Source organism: Macaca mulatta, chromosome 4 (genome assembly GCF_049350105.2).
Source record: "Macaca mulatta isolate MMU2019108-1 chromosome 4, T2T-MMU8v2.0, whole genome shotgun sequence".
Classification (NCBI taxonomy): Eukaryota; Metazoa; Chordata; class Mammalia; order Primates; family Cercopithecidae; genus Macaca; species Macaca mulatta.
This window is the reverse complement of record NC_133409.1, coordinates 150,332,596-150,353,373: the sequence shown is the minus strand read 5'-3', so window position 1 is coordinate 150,353,373 and position 20,778 is coordinate 150,332,596. Positions and strand designations below refer to the sequence as shown.

General features: G+C 52.6%; 3 protein-coding genes across 11 annotated transcripts; 2 read left to right on the top strand and 1 right to left on the bottom strand.

Annotated features, from left to right (window-relative positions):
• The first annotated feature begins 120 nt into the window (after window positions 1-120).
• SKIC2 (SKI2 subunit of superkiller complex) lies at window positions 121-10,697 on the top strand. Of its 5 annotated transcripts, XM_078000370.1 has the most exons (29): window positions 121-196; window positions 279-382; window positions 501-687; window positions 975-1,084; window positions 1,186-1,303; window positions 1,400-1,514; window positions 1,633-1,707; window positions 1,973-2,026; window positions 2,130-2,320; window positions 2,481-2,609; window positions 2,843-2,988; window positions 3,372-3,518; window positions 3,647-3,731; window positions 3,918-4,024; window positions 4,347-4,493; window positions 4,571-4,667; window positions 4,840-5,052; window positions 5,159-5,269; window positions 6,697-6,927; window positions 7,628-7,765; window positions 7,923-8,060; window positions 8,204-8,308; window positions 8,646-8,793; window positions 8,887-9,013; window positions 9,259-9,469; window positions 9,617-9,727; window positions 9,802-10,020; window positions 10,210-10,350; window positions 10,461-10,697. In XM_078000370.1, the coding sequence occupies exons 5-29, from the start codon at window positions 1,202-1,204 to the stop codon at window positions 10,659-10,661; spliced, it is 3,489 nt and encodes a 1,162-aa protein (XP_077856496.1). In that variant the 5' UTR covers window positions 121-196; window positions 279-382; window positions 501-687; window positions 975-1,084; window positions 1,186-1,201; the 3' UTR covers window positions 10,662-10,697. The 5 variants fall into 5 exon arrangements, 4 of the variants coding, with proteins under 4 accessions (XP_077856496.1, XP_014991513.3, XP_077856495.1 ...); XR_013416584.1 differs by lacking the exon at window positions 501-687 and having other exon boundaries at window positions 9,554-9,727; XM_015136027.3 differs by lacking the exon at window positions 501-687.
• Window positions 10,698-10,756: 59 nt separating this feature from the next.
• On the bottom strand, window positions 10,757-13,172 carry DXO (decapping exoribonuclease). Of its 4 annotated transcripts, none has more exons than XR_013416068.1 (7): window positions 12,866-13,051; window positions 12,257-12,618; window positions 11,851-12,086; window positions 11,545-11,764; window positions 11,282-11,417; window positions 11,050-11,206; window positions 10,757-10,965 (listed from the first exon to the last, which is right to left on the bottom strand). XR_013416068.1 is itself a non-coding variant. In XM_077998883.1 (7 exons), the coding sequence occupies exons 2-7, from the start codon at window positions 12,610-12,612 to the stop codon at window positions 10,818-10,820; spliced, it is 1,191 nt and encodes a 396-aa protein (XP_077855009.1). In that variant the 5' UTR covers window positions 12,613-12,662; window positions 12,866-13,051; the 3' UTR covers window positions 10,757-10,817.
• On the top strand, window positions 12,806-20,593 carry STK19 (serine/threonine kinase 19). 2 transcript variants are annotated; one of them, XM_078000406.1, is made up of 8 exons: window positions 12,806-13,158; window positions 13,244-13,453; window positions 13,585-13,721; window positions 18,103-18,210; window positions 18,565-18,704; window positions 19,599-19,696; window positions 19,799-19,946; window positions 20,149-20,593. In XM_078000406.1, the coding sequence occupies exons 1-8, from the start codon at window positions 12,912-12,914 to the stop codon at window positions 20,192-20,194; spliced, it is 1,134 nt and encodes a 377-aa protein (XP_077856532.1). In that variant the 5' UTR covers window positions 12,806-12,911; the 3' UTR covers window positions 20,195-20,593. The 2 variants fall into 2 exon arrangements, with proteins under 2 accessions (XP_077856532.1, XP_014991522.3); XM_015136036.3 differs by having other exon boundaries at window positions 12,897-13,158; window positions 18,103-18,198.
• Window positions 20,594-20,778: the final 185 nt, after the last annotated feature.

The following is a 20,778-nucleotide window of genomic DNA, read 5'->3' as shown; positions in this document are numbered from 1 at the left end:
ACTTCCGCCCGGCCTTCCACCGGTCCAGGTCTGCCCCTCCGCAGCGATAGTTCACGCTCTCGGCGGGGCCGTGCCGGAAGTTGTCTCTACTTCCGCCCGTTGCGGGGCGGGGCTTACCTCGCAGGGACTGCTTGCAGCATTTCCGGGCTGCTCGGCAGCCGCTGTGGCTCCAGAATGATGGAGACAGAGCGACTCGGTGAGGGGGAGGGGAGTGAAATGGCACGGAGTAGCAGACATGGAATGACCTTTGACCCCTTACTTTTGACTTTACCCCGTAGTGCTACCTCCTCCAGATCCCCTGGACCTACCCCTTCGGGCCGTGGAGCTCGGATGCACAGGTCGCTGGGAGCTGCTTAACTTGCCTGGAGCTCCGGAGAGCAGCGTGAGTGACTTTTGACCCTAACCTTTGACCCTCATTGAGTCCAAACCTCCTTCACCCTCCTCACAGTAGGATCTAGCTTAACCTTGTTCATCTGTGCTTGTACTGCTGTCCATCCCAGCCTGAACGGGTGTTGGACAGCTTCCAGCCCAGTGTACCTGCAGTCCATGTGAAGACAGCAGAGAGTCCTGGGGATATTTTTGCTTTCAGAGCTGCGCTTTCTCCATGGAGCTCCCTTCTGTCTCCAAGCACCAGGGCACTTGGTGACTGAGATGCTAGGCTTTGAGCCTCCAACTCTTCATCCTTAGGTCTGTGACCCCTTTTTCTAAAATCAGTGAGTCTCAAATTTCATGTGCTTCATGACTAGCAAGGGAGCTTTTTAAAAATGCAGATTCCTAGGTCCAGCCTCCATGTTTCTGAAATCCAAAATCTGCCCCAGGTAATTCAGTAGCGGGTAGTTTTTGGCCAAGCCTGATTGTCCTAGTCTGTTTGACACATCTACCATTTCTGATCTGAACACAAATCCCATCACCTCTTTTGTCTGCATTTTACTCTTTTTCCTTACCTAATGCCTCTCATCTTGCCCTTGTTTCAGCTTCCCCATGGCCTCCCTCCCTGTGCCCCAGATCTGCAGCAAGAAGCAGAACAGTTGTTTCTGTCATCCCCAGCCTGGCTGCCTCTGCATGGTGTGGAGCACTCAGCCCGGTGAGGAGTCTGGAGGGGCTTAGACTAGGGTGATGGGTTCCTGAAGGAAGCTGGGGCAGAGGAAGAAAAAAGACTCAAAAGTTACTTTTTTTTCTCTCCAGAAAATGGCAAAGGAAGATGGATCCCTGGTCTCTTTTGGCTGTCCTGGGAGCTCCAGTCCCATCTGACCTACAGGCCCAAAGACACCCAACCACAGGCCAGATACTGGGTTACAAAGAGGTAGGAGGTCAGGGGTCATAAGAAACAGAGTTGGGGAGAAGGGGAGGTGATCAGAGACAAGCTCAGCCTCATTGGGGCTCTGATCTCTTGCTTTAGGTCTTGCTGGAGAACACAAATCTCTCGGCCACAACCTCCTTGTCTCTTCGCCGGCCTCCAGGGCCAGCCTCCCAGTCCTTATGGGGAAATCCAACTCAGTATCCCTTCTGGCCAGGTGACTCTTGTGGAGATGGGATGGTAGAAGAGGGTGTCCTTAATCTCCAGGAAGGGTTCCCCACCTATCTCATATTATCCTAATCCCATGAATCCCTGTCTGTCCTGTCTCTTCCCAGGGGGGATGGATGAACCCACCATAACAGATCTGAACACATGGGAGGAGGCTGAGGAGGAGATAGACTTTGAGAAAGGTAAGGTAGGGCTCTGAGTCTGAGCCCTGAGGAGGAAGAGCCCACGCTATCACTGGGCTACTACTAGCCCTCCCATGCCTCTGAGAAAATTAGAAAAAGATATCCTGTCCATAACAACCTTTACTGTCATCTGTTGGGAAAGTGTCATAGCAAACATCCCCATCTACAGCATCTGTCCTGTAAATGATATCTTTTAGGTTTATATAATGTACACAATTTGTTCACCAGTGTGCAGTGACCCTGATTCCATGTCCCTGTCCTACAGATCTTCTTACTGTTCCACCTGGTTTCAAGAAAGGCATGGACTTTGCACCAAAAGGTTCGTTTTGGTTTTTGAGTGGGGTGTAGGAGAAATCATGTCTTTCTCCTAAGGAACAGAGATGTCAGCATGACGAGGTTGACCTTGTTGCGTTGCTTCTCAGATCGTCCAACTCCAGCTCCTGGACTACTAAGCCTTAGCTATCTGTTGGAGCCTCTGGATTTGGGTGGGGGTGACGAGGATGAGAATGAGGCAGTGGGACAGCCAGGAGGTTCCAGAAGGGACGCTGTTTCAGCCTCTCCCTGCAGTACTCCCCTGGCCCGAGCAAGCAGTTTGGAGGACCTAGTGTTGAAGGTTGGTGGTTCTGCATAGTGGAGGCAAGAAAGAGCCTTGCCACCAGGATGTGGGCTGGCTAGGATGGGTCTGAGGGGAAGAAAGGGACATCTTTTGGGAGGAGTGGTAATCGAGAGCCCTCTGGTTGTATCTTTGTCACCCCTACCCCTGACTCTTCCAGGAAGCGTCCATAGCTGTATCCGCCCCAGAAGCCCCAGAGCCTCCACCTCAGGAGCAGTGGGCCATACCTGTGGATGCCACCTCCCCCGTTGGTGATTTCTATCGCCTCATTCCCCAGCCAGCCTTCCAGGTACTTTGGCCCCATCTTCACATGCTCCTCTACCTCTTGCTGGGTCACACTCCCAGCTGACCCCTTGTCTCCTCTGTCCGCCAGAGGTCATATCCATCCCAGGCCAGTCTTGGTCCTTAGTCCTAGCCTCGGCTGGCTCTGGCCTTCATCCCCCTGCCCTGTGTGCTCCATGAGCAGGAGGCAGGAAGGCCCTGCTCCTTTCTTCAGCTCCTATCTATTTCTCTCTCCCATAGTGGGCATTTGAGCCAGATGTGTTTCAGAAACAGGCCATCCTGCACTTGGAGCGGCATGACTCTGTCTTTGTTGCAGCTCACACATCTGCAGGAAAAACAGTTGTGGCTGAATATGCCATTGCCCTGGCCCAGAAACACATGACACGGTACGAGTTGCTTCGCCAACCTCCCCCTTCACCAGCCAGCCCCATTTTCTCCTGCAGCCTTTGAAAATCCCATCTCTTCCCCCACCTCTCTAGCTCATCCTTTAAGTGAGAGGTTCAGGCGTGAGACTGAGACAAGAGCTCAGAGAGAAACAAAAAGGCATGGTGGGGAGAAAGGTTAGAAGAATGACCTGGGTTAGTTTAGGAAGGGGTTGGGGACAGAATTTTTCTGAAGTTATATCATGAAAGAGAATGTAGGGCAGTTTGGGTGAAGAAGTAGAGCAACTAAGCTTCTGGGGCATGCTTCTGCGAGAGCTCCATGTGGGAGAGGAGGCGTGGGCCATGAGTCTGCAGAGGGACTGGCTAACTTCATGTTCTTTCCCCAGCACCATCTACACTTCGCCCATCAAGGCCCTGAGCAACCAGAAGTTCCGGGACTTCCGAAACACGTTTGGGGATGTGGGGTTGCTCACTGGGGATGTGCAGCTGCACCCGGAGGCCTCCTGCCTCATCATGACCACAGAGATCCTTCGGTGAGAGATGGACACTCAATACAGGGGAGTTTTGGCTGGGAAGATGTGGCTGTTGTGGAGAGTGTGCTGTCTGAAGAGGCGATGGAGACGAGCCACTGGGGAGTCAATCCTTGGCCTCTTCTCCCCAGCTCCATGCTGTACAGTGGCTCAGATGTTATTCGGGACCTGGAGTGGGTCATCTTTGATGAGGTTCACTATATCAACGATGCCGAGGTAAGGGCCTTGGGCTCCGCAGATGCCGGCAGTCCTTTCCTTTGGGACCAGTTGAACGGCTCCCTTATTCTACACACTCAGGGCACCTTCCTGCTTTCTTTACCCCCATACGGAATCCCGTGCCTCTTTAGGGGCAGAAGGGCAGCCCCTGCCCTCCTGTGACCTCTCTTCCCTCTCTGTGCCCAGCGTGGGGTCGTGTGGGAGGAGGTGCTCATCATGCTCCCTGACCACGTTTCTATCATCCTTCTGAGTGCCACCGTCCCCAACGCCCTTGAGTTTGCTGACTGGATTGGGTGAGACGTGTGTCCTGGGTTGCCTGGTTGATGGGGGCTACAGTACTCCTTGATTGGAGTGGGGGGACTAAGTCTACCACAGCAAGGAGAGTGGTCAGGCCTTAGGGGTGATGCTGGGGAACATGTCCCACCTGGTGGCTGTGGGATCCCCTTTGGGTCCAGATTACTTTGCATGTTGAAATGGAATGGGATGTTGGGGGATAGCCTTCCATTTTGGGTCTCAGGAAAGACTGGGTAAAGTTGGAGGGGTAGGGAAGGGGGTGGGGATGTGGGTTCCTTCCCACACTCCCATCCCTGACTTGCTACCCTCTCCTTCCTTCAGGCGACTGAAGCGTCGTCAGATCTATGTGATTAGCACTGTAACCCGCCCCGTGCCCCTGGAGCACTATCTTTTCACAGGGAACAGCTCCAAGACCCAGGGGGAGCTCTTTTTGTTGCTGGACTCTCGAGGAGCCTTCCATACAAAAGGGTGAGCCCCGAGATGGGGGAAAGAGTTAGGGCTGGGCCCCTAGCTGGACATGACGGCTACCCCTCCCTGTGCCCCAGGTACTATGCAGCTGTGGAGGCCAAGAAGGAGAGAATGAGCAAACATGCCCAGACCTTTGGGGCCAAGCAGCCCACACATCAGGGGGGCCCTGCACAGGTGAGAACTGGGAGGGTTTTGTACCTGCCAGCACCCATTTTTCCTCCCATCTTTTTTTTTCGTTGTTCCCCAGGGGTTTTGACTTGAACTTTGAGCACTGCCCCAGTTAACACTAGCTCACCTCTCGTTGGTTCAGGAACTCAACCTCTGCCCCTTCCCCTTCCTTCTCCAGGACCGCGGAGTGTACCTGTCCCTCCTGGCCTCCCTCCGCACACGGGCCCAGTTGCCTGTGGTGGTGTTCACCTTCTCCCGGGGCCGCTGTGATGAGCAGGCCTCAGGCCTCACCTCCCTTGACCTCACCACCAGTTCAGAGAAGAGTGAGATCCACCTCTTCCTGCAGCGCTGCCTTGCTCGCCTCCGTGGCTCTGACCGCCAGCTGCCCCAGGTGCATCTATGTGTGTATGTGTGTATGCATGTACCCATTTAGCAGACTGGTAAGGATAGGGTGTTCTGAGACTCCATCCCTGACCATGGGCCTCCTCCCACCAAAGGTCCTGCACATGTCAGAGCTCCTGAATCGTGGCCTGGGTGTGCACCATAGCGGCATCCTGCCCATCCTCAAGGAGATCGTGGAGATGCTCTTCAGCCGTGGCCTGGTCAAGGTGCATGTGGTGGTGGGAAAGGGACTCCTCGGTGTTTGCTACCTGCTTAGGGGCTGCCCAGAGGGCAGAGGGGCAGAGGTTTAGGCAGGCCAGTGCTGTGGTTAAGAACCTGGGCTCTGGATCCAGACTACCTGGGTTTGAATCCCAGGTCCACCGTGTATTCATAGTATCATCCTGGACAAATTACTTAACCTTCCTGAATTTCAGGTTTCTCATCTTAAAATGGGGATGCATAAGATATGAACACGTAGGTCTCAGAAAAGAAACCCAGGAAGCTAGCAAGCTAGCTAATAATTTGAAAAGTTATTAATAATCAGAAATATACAAATGGAAGTACTCACAAGATACGACTTTATAGCTATTAGACTGGTAAAATTTAGGAAACTAGTTAATGCCGAGTGTTGCCAGAGTTGTAGGAAGTTGCAGGGTTCTGGGAATCCTTGTACAGGATGCCTAGCCAGTTTGGAATGCACCCTGGCACTATTTAGACAAAATAACTATATTGGCCAGGCATGGTGGCTCACACCTGTAATCCCAGCACTTTGGGAGGCTGAGGTGGGTGGATCACAAGGTCAAGAGATTGAGACCATCCTGGCCACCGTGGTGAAACCCTGTCTCTACTAAAAATACAAAAATTAGCTGGGCACGGTGACGCGTGCCTGTAGTCCCAGCTACTCGGGAGGCTGAGGCAGGAGAATTGCTTGAACCCAGGAGGTGGAGGTTGCAGTGAGCCAAGATCATGCCGTTGCACTCCAGCCTGGTGACAGAGTGAGACTCCATCTTAAAACAAAAACAAAGAAACAAACAAAAGGTATATCGTACTCTGAGTCTATATTTCATTCCTGGGTATGTATCACCAAGAAATTCTCACCGTGGTCTGAGAGAGAACATTTCCACCCTTCCTTTGTTTGTGGTGGCAGGGTGTTGGTAGTACCAGGGTGCCCTTCCCTGGGAGAGAGGGAAAGTTAGTGTGGGGGGTGCACTCAGAGTGTTCTGCAGCAGTTGGAAGCAGTGACCACAGGAACATGGACAGATGTTGAAACACTAGGGTGGAGAAAAAGAAGAAACAAAAAATCAGATATATAACCACTTTTTATATGAATTATAAACTACAAGCTCACAAAAGAAGACATGTTCTGTAAGATATTTATATAAAAATATTTGTTGGATATATTGGAATGATTGCAGTCAGGGATGGGAATGGGATATGGGGGTAAAAGGAAAGAAATAGAAATAAGTAGCTACATAAGTAAAATGAGGAAAACAATAGTACCAATCCCATAGATTTGCCTGGAGAGTTCGATGAGATCCCATAAGTAACAACTGGGATGGTGCCTTGTGCCTACAAAGTAAGGTGGGCTTGGCCAGGGCTGGGGGCGTGAATATGTAGAGCCTTTGCTGATCCTTTCCGTTCTCCTCTGTCCCAGGTCTTGTTTGCCACAGAGACCTTTGCCATGGGAGTAAACATGCCGGCTCGTACAGTAGTGTTTGACTCCATGCGCAAGCACGATGGCTCCACCTTCCGGGACCTGCTCCCTGGGGAGTATGTGCAGATGGCAGGCCGGGCAGGGCGGAGGGGCCTGGACCCCACAGGCACCGTTATCCTGCTCTGCAAGGGCCGAGTGCCCGAGATGGCAGACCTGCACCGCATGATGATGGTGAGTGACCCAGCATCCTGGGCAGGGCCCCAGCTCCAGGACCTTGCTGGATTCTTCCATTCTCCTCTCTTCTGACTTGTTCTTTTTCTTCTTCTTTTTTTTTTTTTTTTTTTTTTTTGGAGGCAGAGTCACCTAGGCTGTAGTGCAGTGGCACAATCTTGGATCACCGCAACCTCTGCCTCCCAGGCTCAAGTGATCCTCCCATCTCAGCCTCCCAAGTAGCTGGGATTCCAGGCATATGCACCATGCCTGGCTAACTTTTTTTTTTTCTATTTTTTGTAGAGATGAGGTTTTGCTATGTTGCCCAGGTTGGTCTTGAACTCCTGGGCTCAAGCAATCTGTCTGCCTCAGCTTCCCAAAGTGCTGGGACTGTAGGTGTGAGCCACAGCGCCCAGCTTCCTCTGACTTTTTTGTTTTGTCTGGGAGAAGCCGAGGTAGGAGTGAGCGAATCCAAGGATGAGATTGAAGCCTATCTCTTCCAGTTTTCTCTCCCATGAATACGGAGCTAGATGGGGCCTTTGAGTCTATTTATTTCAGTTTGCTCCCTTATGTTACAGAAGAGGTGAGCAAGTGGTTTGTCAAAGGCCCCATGGTTGCAGAGCTGGGACCAGGTCTGATGGGAGTAGGCCCAGTCCAGAAGACTGGCTGGGGTGCAGTAGGTCCCACCGTGATCTCACTGACTTCTCTGACCTGATTCCAGGGGAAGCCATCCCAGCTGCAGTCCCAGTTCCGCCTCACGTACACTATGATCCTCAACTTGCTGCGGGTGGATGCCCTCAGGGTGGAGGACATGATGAAGAGGAGCTTCTCTGAGTTTCCCTCCCGCAAGGACAGCAAGGTGAGGAGCCTGGGTAACCAGTATGTGGAGCAGGAGGTTGTACAAAGCCAGGCTGGGAATAGGTAGGCATCCAGAGGCCAGTGTGTTGAGGGTCGGGGGTGTGGCAGACTGGGCTTGGAGACTCCCCTTTCACAGCTTCCCCCTGCTTCCACCCAAGGCCCATGAACAAGCCCTGGCCGAACTGACCAAGAGGCTGGGGGCTTTGGAGGAGCCTGACGTGACTGGCCAACTGGTCGACCTGCCTGAATATTACGGCTGGGGGGAGGAACTGACAGAGACCCAGCACATGATTCAGGTGAGCAAGTGTGAGTGCTGAGGGGGTGACAGGAGAAGGGAGGAGGAGATCGTGTCACTCTAGGTGCTATTAAACTTAGTCCAAGTGTCTGTCCCTGTGATGCCTCCTCCCATCTGTGCTTTGTGTGCGTCCCTGCTCTTCAGCGACGCATCATGGAGTCTGTGAACGGGTTGAAGTCTCTCTCAGCAGGAAGGGTGGTGGTTGTGAAGAATCAGGAGCATCACAACGCACTGGGAGTGATCCTACAGGTGAGGGCGATGGGAATTTGGACTCCAGAGGGTGGGAGGGAGCAAGCCCTCTCTCCATTTTCCCCACTTGGCCAGGGCAGGTTGCATTACCACAGGGTCCTCATTTTCCCCTCTTGCCCTCCTTTTCACCCTCTCCCTTCCCATCACCACATCATGCTCACTCCTTCCTCCCACCACCCCAAGAAGTCTGCTCTGATCGCTTGACTTGGTCGCCCCTCTCTACTGGTGAGCTCTGCATGGTTGCTTCCTGATTCCTGCCCAAGGGTAGGTATCTGGTTCCTACCTTTGATGTCTACTCCTCACACCCCGCTCTCCTGGCCTCTCTGACCACCCCCAGGTCTCCTCGAACTCCACCAGCAGAGTATTCACAACCCTGGTCTTGTGTGATAAGCCCTTGTCCCAGGACCCACAGGACAGGGGGCCGGCCACTCCAGAGGTACCCTATCCAGATGACCTCGTGGGATTCAAGCTGTTCCTGCCTGAAGGTGAGAGTGCGGCAGATGCCTGTTTTCTGCCAGCAGTATGAGCAGGATGCCTGGGTCCACGGCAAGGTCTGCCCTGCTCTCCCTTTTTCACAGGGCCTTGTGAGCACACCGTAGTCAAGCTCCAGCCAGCAGATATGGCTGCCATCACCACCAAAGTGCTCCGGGTGAATGGGGAGAAGATCTTGGAGGACTTCAGCAAGAGGCAGCAGCCAAAATTCAAGTCAGAGATGCTAGGGAGGCCCTTTTCCTCCAGAGGGGCATGTAGAAGCGGGGAGGGGCAGTGGTCTGGGAGTTTTCCCCAGCCTGAGGGAGACTATGAAGTGGTGGGGTTGTAGTGAGGGGGCTCCTCCAGCCTAAGGGAGACTGTGAAGTGGGGGTTGTAGTAAGAGGGCTCCCACAGCCTGAGGGGGGCTTCTGTGGGAGAGAAGATCTCACCCCAGATCTTAAGATCTCCTCCCTCTTCAGGAAGGATCCTCCCCTTGCAGCCGTGACCACTGCTGTTCAGGAACTACTGCGTCTGGCTCAGGCTCACCCAGCCGGACCCCCCACCCTCGACCCTGTCAATGACCTGCAGCTCAAAGACGTGTCGGTTGTAGAGGGTGGGCTCCGGGCCCGGAAGCTGGAGGAGCTGATCCGGGGGGCTCAGTGTGTACACAGCCCCCGTTTTCCTGCCCAGGTAGGACCCTGGGTGCTAACTCCCGAGCTGGGAGTAGGGGCTTTTCCTCTGTGGTTCCCTGTAGACCGACCACCCCCATCTCAGCCCTTGTCTTCAGTCCACCCCTGCTAAGGGGCAAGGAGAAGGCTGATGGGTGGCTCTCTGCAGTACCTGAAGCTGCGGGAGCGAATGCAGATACAGAAGGAGATGGAGCGGCTGCGCTTCCTACTGTCAGATCAGTCACTGCTGCTGCTTCCTGAGTACCACCAGCGAGTAGAGGTGGGCGGGGCAGTGGTTGGGGCGGGGGGGCTAGGGGATAGCAGGGTGTCCAATGCCCACTCTTTTTCTTACAGGTGCTCCGAACCCTGGGTTACGTGGACGAGGCAGGCACTGTGAAGCTGGCAGGGCGGGTGGCTTGTGCCATGAGCAGCCATGAGTTGCTCCTCACTGAGCTCATGTTTGACAATGCACTCAGCACCCTGCGGCCTGAGGAGATTGCTGCCTTGCTCTCTGGCCTGGTCTGCCAGAGCCCTGGGGACGCTGGAGATCAGCTCCCAAACACCCTCAAGCAGGTAGGGGATATCACTCCTTTCTCCCTGCCAGGGCTGTGGCATTCCTGACCTCCACCCTCAGGTAGTCCCCCAGGTGACCCCCTGCTGCCCTGTAAGTGCCCCGAGGATGGGAATGGCTGCCATCTTGATCTAGTCCTTCCCTCTCCTGGAGCAGGAAGGCAGGCCTTAATCTCTCCTTCTTCCCTGCAGGGAATAGAACGTGTTCGGGCTGTGGCCAAGCGGATTGGTGAGGTCCAGGTGGCTTGTGGCCTGAACCAGACGGTGGAGGAATTTGTGGGCGAGCTGAATTTTGGGCTGGTCGAGGTTGTGTATGAGTGGGCCCGGGGCATGGTGAGTACCTGAGGTTTGGGATTTTGCAGACGGCTGGCTGAGGGTGAGCCTGCCCAGGGTGAGCCTGCCCAGGGTGAGCATATCCAGTTCTCACCCTACTTTCCCCACAGCCCTTCTCTGAGTTGGCAGGGCTCTCAGGGACCCCTGAGGGCCTGGTGGTCCGCTGCATTCAGCGCCTGGCTGAGATGTGTCGCTCACTGCGGGGGGCAGCCCGCCTAGTAGGAGAGCCTGTGCTGGGCGCGAAGATGGAGACAGCGGCTACCTTGCTACGGCGGGACATCGTATTTGCGGCCAGCCTCTACACCCAGTGAATGCCCCATGTAAAAATGTGATGATAAAACAGCAAACCACTGTGTGTGCTTGAGTTGTTGGGCAGGGATGACTCAGCTAAGAAGAGAGCAGAACCTCTTAGAAATATGCTTTTATTATCTGCACACAGAGATATGACTGCCCCCCTCTAAACATCACTATTTGGGGGAGGGAGTCTTGGGGGGTGATGGGAAGTCCTGAGTCATGGCTTCCACGTACCATATAGGCAGGAAGGCATAGGGTGCATCTCGGTGTACAGACACGGTGACTGGGCCGCCAGGCTCCCAAGAGAAGAGGTGAACAAGCCTGGGGGGCAGATGGAGGAATCAGCTGAGGACCAGAGGCTGGATCCTGGGATCCAGAGAGGATGGACAGAGCCGAATGCCTCACCTGGGGTCATCCTGGACAACCGTGCTCTGGGCAAAGCTAAGGAAGGCGGCACAGAAGTTCATGCACACAGAGGGATTCCAGCCGTCACGGTCATTCTGGAGCAGGCAGAGGAGGCAGAAGATTGGCAGTGGGGGTGGTGGGACGAGGGGAAGGCAGGCTGCTGCCCTGGACGCTAGACCTGTGGTCTTGGTGTTTGGGGATGCGGGTGGGAGCTGCAGCAGCATTCCCTTACCCTGACATAGTCAAACATCTTCATGGTAGGAAAGGTCTTGAGGGAAGAGACAAAACCCTCTGGGTTACGGAAGCCAGCAACAACATTCGGGACACCTGGGAGGAATGACTGAGCCCACCATTTCAAGAGCTTGTGTCTGTCAGGAAAAGCAAGGGGTCAGTGGGACCCCTCGTCCACCCTCCATTCTGCCTTCACCCTCCTCCCCAAGTCCCTTTCCCAGCCTTCAAGTCTAAGCTCTCGCCCTGCCCACCCCTGTCCTGAACCTGTAGAAGCTCCTCCATTGGCCAGGGCTGTGCATCTCCTTGGAGGTCTTGAGCTCCACATAGCAGGTGGGGGGCTGTGTGGATGGGGTCTGGGGGTCTGTGCAGTCTACCTCCCCTGAGAAGAGCAGAGGGTGGCTTCCCAGGCGGCTGCGTAGCACAGAGCAGAAGGCCACGTTGGTGTTAACCTCCCCAGAGGGGTCTGGGGAGCTTCCAGGTTTGTCTGCACAAGGAGAGAAGCAGCAGCAGGGGTGGGGGACTCTCAATCTCTGGGAAGGGGAAGGGGGCTATGAAGCAGGGGCAACTCACCTGCACACATATACTGCTCAAATTTGTATCCCATGTACATAAGCTCCCGGAGGAGCGGTGGCCGAGCAAGCCTCTGGGCCCGGGCTTTCGGCGTCTCCACCTCACTCAGGTATAGTGTTCCCTGGAACCGAGAGGCTGCCAGCTGCCAACCCTCCTGCCGCTCATACGGTGTCGTCAGCAATTTTGTCAGGTGCCCCCGCCATGTCACTATGGCCTCTGCCAGCCAGCCTGGACCCCTGAGAGGCAGGAGTTACAGGCTGAAGGTCTGACACAAGCATTAGTGAGATGCTCCCCTCGAAGAATAGTCTGTTTCTTTTAAGGACTGATTCTCACCCCAGCTGTGGCTCTCCTAATTTTAGAGGGTAGTACGGGTCTCCAGATATACTGCCTGCCACGCTTTGCTCACCCCTCCAACCGGCCTCGGTGTTCCAGGAGCCAGCACAGCAGGTGGTTCAGCCTTTCTTGGACCTCCTCGTCCCGGGGCTGGTATCGATCCGGGTATCCGTCTCTGAGGTCAAAGTTGGGGCCTGGACCGTTAGTGGGGGGTGGGCTATAGTAGCGCAGGGCTCGGGCATCTCCATGGTACTGGCGTTGAGCATCCAGGGAGAAGCAGCCCAGTTCCGAAGGGCGCCGGTAGAAAGGAAAGGGCCCAGAGTAGAGGGCAGGGTTTGTGGGCAGAGAAGGTGCTGGACGGGGTAGTTTGTTCCGAGGCTCAGCTACCTCTGTCTTCTCAGCTCCTCTCTTGGTCCCCCTGGGATCCATGAGGTCCTAAGGGAAGCAGGGGGACAGAGTTTCCATTTTACAGAGGAGGCCTGGAGAAGGATGACTGGTTTAGGACTAAGCGAGCCACCTGATCGCCAGGTTCTGGCCTTGAAACATTCAGGCCCCTCAGACGCCACCGCGGCCAACCTCTCATCCTGCCTCTTTCCTTGCCCTTCACCCACCCTCCCTCCAGGTCCTCCAAATGCAGTGAGGTTAGGAAGGACGCCTGCGCTCAGATCAAGAATCCAGTTACCTCAAATCCACTTCCCCAACTTCCACCTCCGCAGGGCTATGACGTCATGGCAGGCACACGAGAGGCCGAAGGATGCAAAAGTGGTTTTTCTGCTTTCGATGATGCAATCATTCAGCGACAGTGGCGGGCAAACCCCTCCCGGGGCCGGGGAGGTGTGAGCTTTACGAAGGAGGCTGATCCCAACGTGGCCACCGGCGCCCCTCCACGCCGCCCACGAGTCCCCAGGCGTGCGTGCCCTTGGAGGGAGCCAATCCGCGGTCGGCGTGAGGCCCGGCCCGGCGGACGTGGTGCGGGTATCTGCGTCGCCACCGCCCCTCCCAACACTGACTGGCCTGAGGGAAGACAAGTTGACGCCCTTTTCGTCACCACCTGGTCTAGGAGGGACGCCCGGGGAGACCGTACGTCACTGTTCTGCGCCGGAAGACCCTATTTTCAGGTTCTCTTCCCTCCATTCCTACCTCTTCCCCGGTACCATAAAATCCCGGGATATGAGCCGAAAAAGGCATCACCTGGTCCCGGAGACCTTTGGAGTTAAGAGGCGGCGGAAGCGAGGGCTTGTGGAGTCGGATCCTCTTCGTGGCGAGCCAGGTAACCATGGCAACCCCGGGGCGGGGCTAAAGACCCCAGCTGGGTGGGGCCTCGCTTCCGGTAGCCGAGAGTTTTGTTGGAACCGCGTCCCCGCCCCAGTTCCCTGTCTCTGACCCGGTTTCTCGGTCCAGGGTCGGCGCGTGCGGCTGTCTCAGAGCTCATGCAGCTGTTCCCGCGAGGTCTGTTTGAGGACGCTCTGCCGCCCATCGTGCTGAGGAGCCAGGTGTACAGCCTCGTGCCTGACAGGACCGTGGCCGACCGGCAGCTGGTGAGGGGCGTCGGTGCGACCGCCGGAGGCCCCTTTCCTGACTCCTAAAATTTCCTGTCCCTCAGTCACTCCGCCAGCTGTTCAGCAAGCATTAGGCCTTTCAGGGGAGGGCACTGTTCCGGGCACTGGGGTGCCACAGAGACCCTGTTAAATGGGTCGCAGGCAGTACAGGGCATTTCAACCATGGAGGGAGAAGAACGAGGCTTTTGGGGAAACCGAGTCATGGGGCATGGTTCGAACATAGAGCACTGGGAGTGCAGACAGACGTCAGATCATGACAGGCCTTGTACATCAGTGTTGTTTCCATCTTACACTGAGGCGATGGGCTGGTAGAGAATGTCATAGAGAGAGGGAATGGTGTATTGGAGGTAGTGGATGAGGCAGGGAGGTCAGCTAAGAAGACACTGCATCTGAGAAGTGGTGAAGGCCTAAATTAGGTCAGTGCAGTACGGAGGGAGAGGAGAGTGAGAAAGGGAGGAGTCCAGGAAAACTCAGACTTTCCGGATGACTGCGTGGCTGGTGGTATTAGGAGCACATTTAGTTGTTGGACTACGGATAATGTGTTTAATTTTGTACAAGTTGAGTTGATGGTGCATGTGGAGCATCCAAAGACAAACGTATTAGACAAGTGGCTATTAGAGTTGGAGAGAATTCTGGCCAGTGATAATAGAATTACAAGTCATGGAGGTGTGAATAGCAAGTGGTTAATTCTGTGAATGTGGTGAGATCCAGTAGGAAGAGTGGGTAGAGGAGTGATTTCTAACCTTTTTATAATCTTTAGAAGGTGATAAAAGTTATGGCTATTTCTCTCCAGAAAAATGTACGTATGCCACATATACATAGGATGTATGTACAGTTGGGGGGAAATACTTCACTAATCTTCTGAGGTCCATGGTTAAGGACTCCAGGTTTAGAGTGGAAGTTGATAGGGTCAAATCCACAATGCTGGGAAACACTGTCATTTAAGGCAGTGTTACTGAATGTATGAGCTGAGTTATGCCTGTGTCAAAATTACATGGGCTGTTTATTTAAAAAATACAGGTTCCTGGGACTCATCCAAAGTTAATGAGTTACAATCTCTTGGGGTGGGATTTGGGACTCTACACTTTTGAACTGCCTCAAGTCCTTTTTAAGTGTGCCTTAAAATTTGAGATCCACTGACATAAAGGGAAAGCAGAAGAAGAGGAATCTGTGGCAGAGGCAGAGAAGGAATTGCCTGAGTTAAGAGGAACCCAGAGGCCGGGGCGGTGGCTCACGCCTGTAATCCCAGCACTTTGGGAGGCCGAGGTGAGTGGATCTCTTGAGCTCATGAGTTTGAGACCAGCATAGGCAACATGACAAAACCCCATCTCTACAAAAAAAATACAAAAATTAGCCAGGCATGGTGGTACGCACCTGGGGAGGCTGAGGTGGGAGGATTGCTTCAGCTGGGGAGGTGAGCTGAGATAGCACCACTGCACCCCAGCCTGGGTGATAGAGCTAGACCTTGTCTCAAAAAAAAAAAAAAAAAAAAAAGGTAACCCAGGAAGAGGCCTATTGTAAAAGTAAAGAGATTTTTGAGAAAGTGAAGTAGTTGGCAGTATTAGAACCTGTGATTCAAGACAGTGGTCTAAGAAGAGGGAGGAGGTAAAGTAAAATATAAACAAATCTAGGCTGAGTGTGGTGGCTCATGCCTGTAATCCCACCACTTTGGGAGACTGAGGCAGGAGTATAGCTTGAAACCAAAAGTTTGAGACCAGTCTGGGCAACAAAGTGAGACCCCGTCTTTACTAAATAACTGAGACCCCATCTCTACTAAATAAATAAAATAAATTGAAACACAAAAATTCTTAGCTGGGCATGGTGGTATGCACCTGTTCTAGCTGTTTAGAAAGTTGAGGCAGAAGGATTGCTTGAGCCCAAGAATTTGAGGCTGCAGTGAGCTATGATTGCACGACTGCACTTTAGCCTGGGTGACAGAGTGAGACCCTGTCTCTAAAAAAAAATGAAAACACAACAAAAAAAAACCCAGAACTGAAATCTGTTCATTGGATTTAGCAGGTAGAAGGTTAATAGTGATCTTTCAAGAAAAGAGGGAAGAAAAGGAAGGCAGTCTGGCTGTCCCTTGAGGTGAGCTAGTCTCCCTCACTACGTCTCCTGTGAGGAAGCATGCCAGATGGAACCACTCCTTAAGAAGTATTTGTTGTCTTTAATATATTAGTGTTAGCTTTTATTTTAAAAACCTTTAAAAGTTGCCGAATGAAAATATAAACATATATAATTTAAATGATGTTTATAAAGCAGATACCCATCTAGCTACTCCCTAGGTCAAACTATAGAACATGGCCAGTATCCCACATATATTCCTCTCTGATCAAAATGTCTCTGATCAGAGTGTCCCTGGGAGGTGACTGCTATGGTCATTGTTCCCTTGGTTTTCCTTTTTTTTTTTTTGAGGTGGAGTCTCATTCTGTTGCCCAGGCTGAAGTGCAGTGGCACGATCTCAACTCACTGCAACCTCTGCCTTCCAGGTTCAAGCAATTCTCCTGCCTCACCCTCCCGAGTAGCTGGGACTACAGGCACATGTCACCACGCCCAGCTAATTTTGGTATTTTTAGTAGAGACAGGGTTTCATCATGATGGCCATGATGGTCTCGATCTCCTGACCTCTTGATCTGCCCCCCTTGGCCTCCCAAAGTGCTGGGATTACAAGCATAAGCCACTGCGCCCGGCCACATTTTGTATTTTTAATAGGTATGGGATTTCACCATGTTGGCCAGGCTGGTCTCAAACTCCTGACCTCAAATGATCTGCCTGCCTCGGCCTCCCAAAATGCCATTTTTTTTTGTTTGTTTGTTTTGTTTTTTTTGTCTTTTCGATAAATCCACTATTATTTGTCTTTTGGGGTTTGTTTTTATTGTCTCTGCGTTTTGTTTCCTTATGCACCCAGTTACTTTTGAAAATGTTCTGGGCAGATTTGCCTAGATTAATAAATGCACTCCATGTTCCAATTACTTTTTTTTTTTGAGACAGTGTCTCACCCTGGCACCCAAGTTGGAGTGCAGTGGCACGATCTTGGCTCACTGCAACCTCCGCCTCCTGAGTGCAAGTGATTCTCCTGCCTCAGCCTCCCAAGTAGCTGGCGTTACAGGCACCTGACACCACACCCAGCTAAGTTTTGTATTTTTCATGGAGACTGGGTTTCGTCATGTTGGCCAGGCTGGTCTTGAACTTCTGACCTCAAGTGATCACCCTTAGCCTCCCAAAGTGCTGGGATTACAGGCATGAGCTACTGTGCCCGGCCCCAGTTATTTTTATTTTTATTTTTTGAGATGGAGTCTCATTCTGTCATCCAGGCTGGAGTGCAGTGGCATGATCTTGGCTCACAGCAACTTTCTGGGTTCAAGCAATTCTCCTGTCTCAGCCTCCCGAGTAGCTGGGACTACATGTGCACACCACCACGCCCAGCTAATTTTTGTATTTTTAGTAGGGTTTTACCATATTGGTCAGGCTGATACTGAACTCCTGACCTCAGGTGATCCACCCCCCCTCAGCCTCCCAAAGTGCTGGGATTACAGGTGTGAGCCATCTCACCCGGCCTACTTAGATGTTATATTAGTGGTAATTCCTGTTATCTTGTGAGGTCTTTAGTGTCTAAACAATTTTTTTTAAGAGACGGAGTCTCACTGTGTTGCCCAGTTGCAATCCTAGCTTACTGCAGCCTCAAACTCCTGGGTTAGGTGATCCTCTTGCCTCAATCTGCCAAGTAGCTAGGACTACAGGTCTCTGCCACCACGCCTGGCTAAGTTTTTACATTTTTTGTAGAGATGGGGGTCTCACTGTGTTGCCCAGACTGATCTTGAACTCCTGTCCTCAATTGATCCTGCTACCTCAGCCTCCCAAAATGCTGGATTACAGGCATGAGCCACTGTACCTGGTCTTAAACAATTTTTAAATAACATTTTATCCAGCATTTTAGTTAATTTTCAACAGGTGTATTAGTTCTTGCTGTATTCTCATAAACAGAAGTCCTGGTTCATTTTTGTTTGTTTTAAACATTGAATCCCATACTCCTCCCCACCTTACCCCACCCAGAATTTTCCTGTTAATGTTTTGAAGCCAGAGCCTGCATCTTAATCATTGTTTTATCTTAGTGCTTGGTCTTAGAAAATTATATTGACTGTTTGACAGACCATAGATAAGGCAGGTGGATGAGATAGTGGGTAGCTAGTTGGAAAAGGCCGCTTGGTCATTTACCTGATTATCTCCTCACACAGTTTTTTCTTTACTAAGAGAAATTTGCCCCAATATTGGCAAAATCTCCCTGCCTGAGAGTGCCCAGAGTATAGCAGAGCATCTTACCCTGATACCCCTCTTTTCACTCTCTTCTCTGTGGAGACAGAAGGAGCTTCAAGAGCAGGGGGAGATCAGAATCGTCCAGCTGGGCTTCGACTTGGATGCCCATGGAATTATCTTCACTGAGGACTACAGGACCAGAGTATGTGACTGTGTGTGTCAGGGGTGCCAGGGGCAGAGAACAGGTTGGGGGAGATAGGGAAGTTGGGAAACAGAAATAAAAACAAAAGAAAGAATTTCTCTGCCCCCACATCCCATGGAGAGGGCACAGGCCCTGGTAAGTAGTAATATGAGGGAGAGAGACAGGAGGGAAAGAGGGAGGAGCGAGAGGGTAAAGAGTGGGGAGAGGAGGGAGAGGAGGAGGAGGAGGGGGAGGAGGAGGAAGGGTATGAGAGGTGGAAGGATCTGAGCAAGAGGTAAGACAGGAAGAGAAATGCTGTCCTAGGGGTGGAGAGGTTGGTGGAGAGTGAGGGTGGGGACGGACCATGCTTCTCATCTCTGCTTCTAGGTCCTCAAGGCCTGTGATGGCCGACCGTATGCTGGGGCAGTGCAGAAATTTCTAGCTTCAGTACTTCCAGCCTGTGGGGACCTTAGTTTCCAGCAGGAACAAATGACACAGACCTTTGGCTTCAGGGACTCAGAAATCACGTGAGACTTGTGGAACCAACAAAGTCAGGCATCTGACGCCTCCCTGGCTCCCTCCAGTTCCATGCAGCCTGTCCTTTTGCTTTTTTGGTGAACCTGCCAGAAAAGCTGCCAAAAGGCTGACTCTTCTTTTTAATAAAATGACCCAAGTTTTTATTCCTCCCCACAAGAGAGGAGACCTATCTTACCTGGGGCCTTAGAAAGAGCCCTGGAATAGAATTCAGTCCTTGGTGGCTTATCAAAAGTATGCAGGGGCCTGGCAGGAACCGTAAAAGCTTGATGTTAATTATACTAGGACTAAGAGGATAGAGAATGATAGGAGTTGGGATACCCCTAAACATTCACATTAAAACAAAAAAACCCCAAAGCTAAAAAACAACTGGGCAGGCGCTAAAGAAAAATATAATTTTGAGAGGCTCTATCTGGCTCAGGCCTCCTCCTTTGTAACGCATGGAATATGTGAAAGTATTTGAAGAGCTGTAGCACCGGTCTCACATGGGCAGACACACTCTCAGAGAGATGTGATGGGAGCCTTGGCGAGGTCTGCCTAGGTGGTGACAGGAGCGCAGAAGACCCTGATTCCTCTCCTCGCTCCTGAGACTGAATGTGTGTCAGGACGTGTGGTCAGGGAAGAGAAACTATTTAAATGAATGAGTAATAGTAGCAGGAAAAGAGAGTGGAGGGAGGGCAGTCCACTTAGGGGTCCTGGAACAAGCAACTGCACCAACAGAGGCAGTTGGTGCAAGCACACAACCACCCCAGGTTGGGGTGTTGTTACCACTTTCTCTTGCGTGGTTGCCCATGTTTCTCGAGACTTGTGTAAATATTAATGGATGAGGAGGAGAGGTTGTTCTCAGAGCCCAGACCTCATCTCTGCTGGCTTCCCACTGCCCTCAGGCATCTGGTGAACGCCGGAGTCCTCACCGTCCGAGATGCTGGGAGCTGGTGGCTAGCTGTGCCTGGAGCTGGGAGATTCATCAAGTACTTTGTTAAAGGTATCCCATCTGCAGCTCAGGCCTGCAGCCCCTCACCTTTTGGTGACTCCTCAGGCCTCTACGCCTTATTCACCTTTCCCCTCTCCTTTGCCACTTCTCCAGGGCGCCAGGCTGTCCTTGGCATGGTCCGGAAGTCCAAGTATCGGGAGCTGCTCCTATCAGAGCTCCTGGGCCGGCGGGCTCCTGCTGTTGTACGGCTTGGTCTCACCTACCATGTGCACGACCTCATTGGGGCCCAGCTAGTGGACTGGTGAGTCTTGCCCGGGCCTCTGGCAGATGACGGAGCAATGACCCAAGGTCGGATTTCCTCCCAGCTCATGCTTAGTTCCCTAGTGAAGGCCAGTGGATCTCATTCTTCTCTGGAACCCGGGAACACCCCTTCCCAAGTTCTAAGCTCTCCTCACAACTTGAGCCTAGGCGTCTGGCTCCAGCCTTGTCTTTCTCCTGCACAGCATCTCTACCACTTCTGGAACCCTCCTCCGCCTGCCAGAGACATGAAGATTCTGCTCATCATTGCTCAGCTCCCCAGAGTGGGCCTGGAGGGGACTGGAATTGCTGCATGATGGTGGCTGAAACAGGGTCACCTTGGGAAGGCTTGGGAGCCAGGAAGAGTGTTGGGCTCTCGTGTATGCAAAGGGTCAGATGTGGCTGCTGCTGTTTGCCTGGGCTCTGACCCGGTGGTGGGGTTTGAGCAGTGCTTCTCTGCCCTTCCACGGAAAGTGGAACCAGAAATGGTGCCAAGGCTGTGGCTGTTCCCTTTCGTGTAAAATGGTGCTGTTATTACTCTGTCTTGAAATAGGAAGGTGGGATTTCTGGGGAGGCTGGTGAAGGAGGGCAGGGTTCTTTTCCCTACGTGTCATGTTAAAATTGCCAAATAAAGTACTTCTGCCTGTGGTATTTTCTGGACGTCCTTTATTTACTGAGACGTGCGCTTGGGTGCCTTGTTTAGGGGTAGAGGTGAAGTCTGAGCTTTGCCTCGTTCAGAGAGGAAAGGGGTTAGGGGTTCACCAGACCACTCTCCCTGTGGAGTGTTACGGGTGTACCTCATCTCCTAAACCATGGAATTTCTGTTAGGGCCTGAA

Coding starts and splice junctions, on each gene's coding strand:
- SKIC2 (XM_078000368.1), top strand. CDS start 175: ATGATGGAGACAGAGCGACTCG. Junction 197..278: donor GATGGAGACAGAGCGACTCG/GTGAGGGGGAGG, acceptor TTTACCCCGTAG/TGCTACCTCCTCCAGATCCC. Junction 4,668..4,839: donor ATCAGGGGGGCCCTGCACAG/GTGAGAACTGGG, acceptor TTCCTTCTCCAG/GACCGCGGAGTGTACCTGTC.
- DXO (XM_077998883.1), bottom strand. CDS start 12,612: ATGGATCCCAGGGGGACCAAGAGAGGAGCTGAGAAGACAGAGGTAGCT. Junction 12,087..12,256: donor CACCGAGGCCGGTTGGAGGG/GTGAGCAAAGCG, acceptor CCTGCCTCTCAG/GGGTCCAGGCTGGCTGGCAG. Junction 11,145..11,281: donor AGATGTTTGACTATGTCAGG/GTAAGGGAATGC, acceptor TGCCTGCTCCAG/AATGACCGTGACGGCTGGAA.
- STK19 (XM_078000406.1), top strand. CDS start 12,912: ATGGCAGGCACACGAGAGGCCGAAGGATGCAAAAGTGGTTTTTCTGCT. Junction 18,705..19,598: donor TTCAGGGACTCAGAAATCAC/GTGAGACTTGTG, acceptor CACTGCCCTCAG/GCATCTGGTGAACGCCGGAG. Junction 19,697..19,798: donor CATCAAGTACTTTGTTAAAG/GTATCCCATCTG, acceptor CCACTTCTCCAG/GGCGCCAGGCTGTCCTTGGC.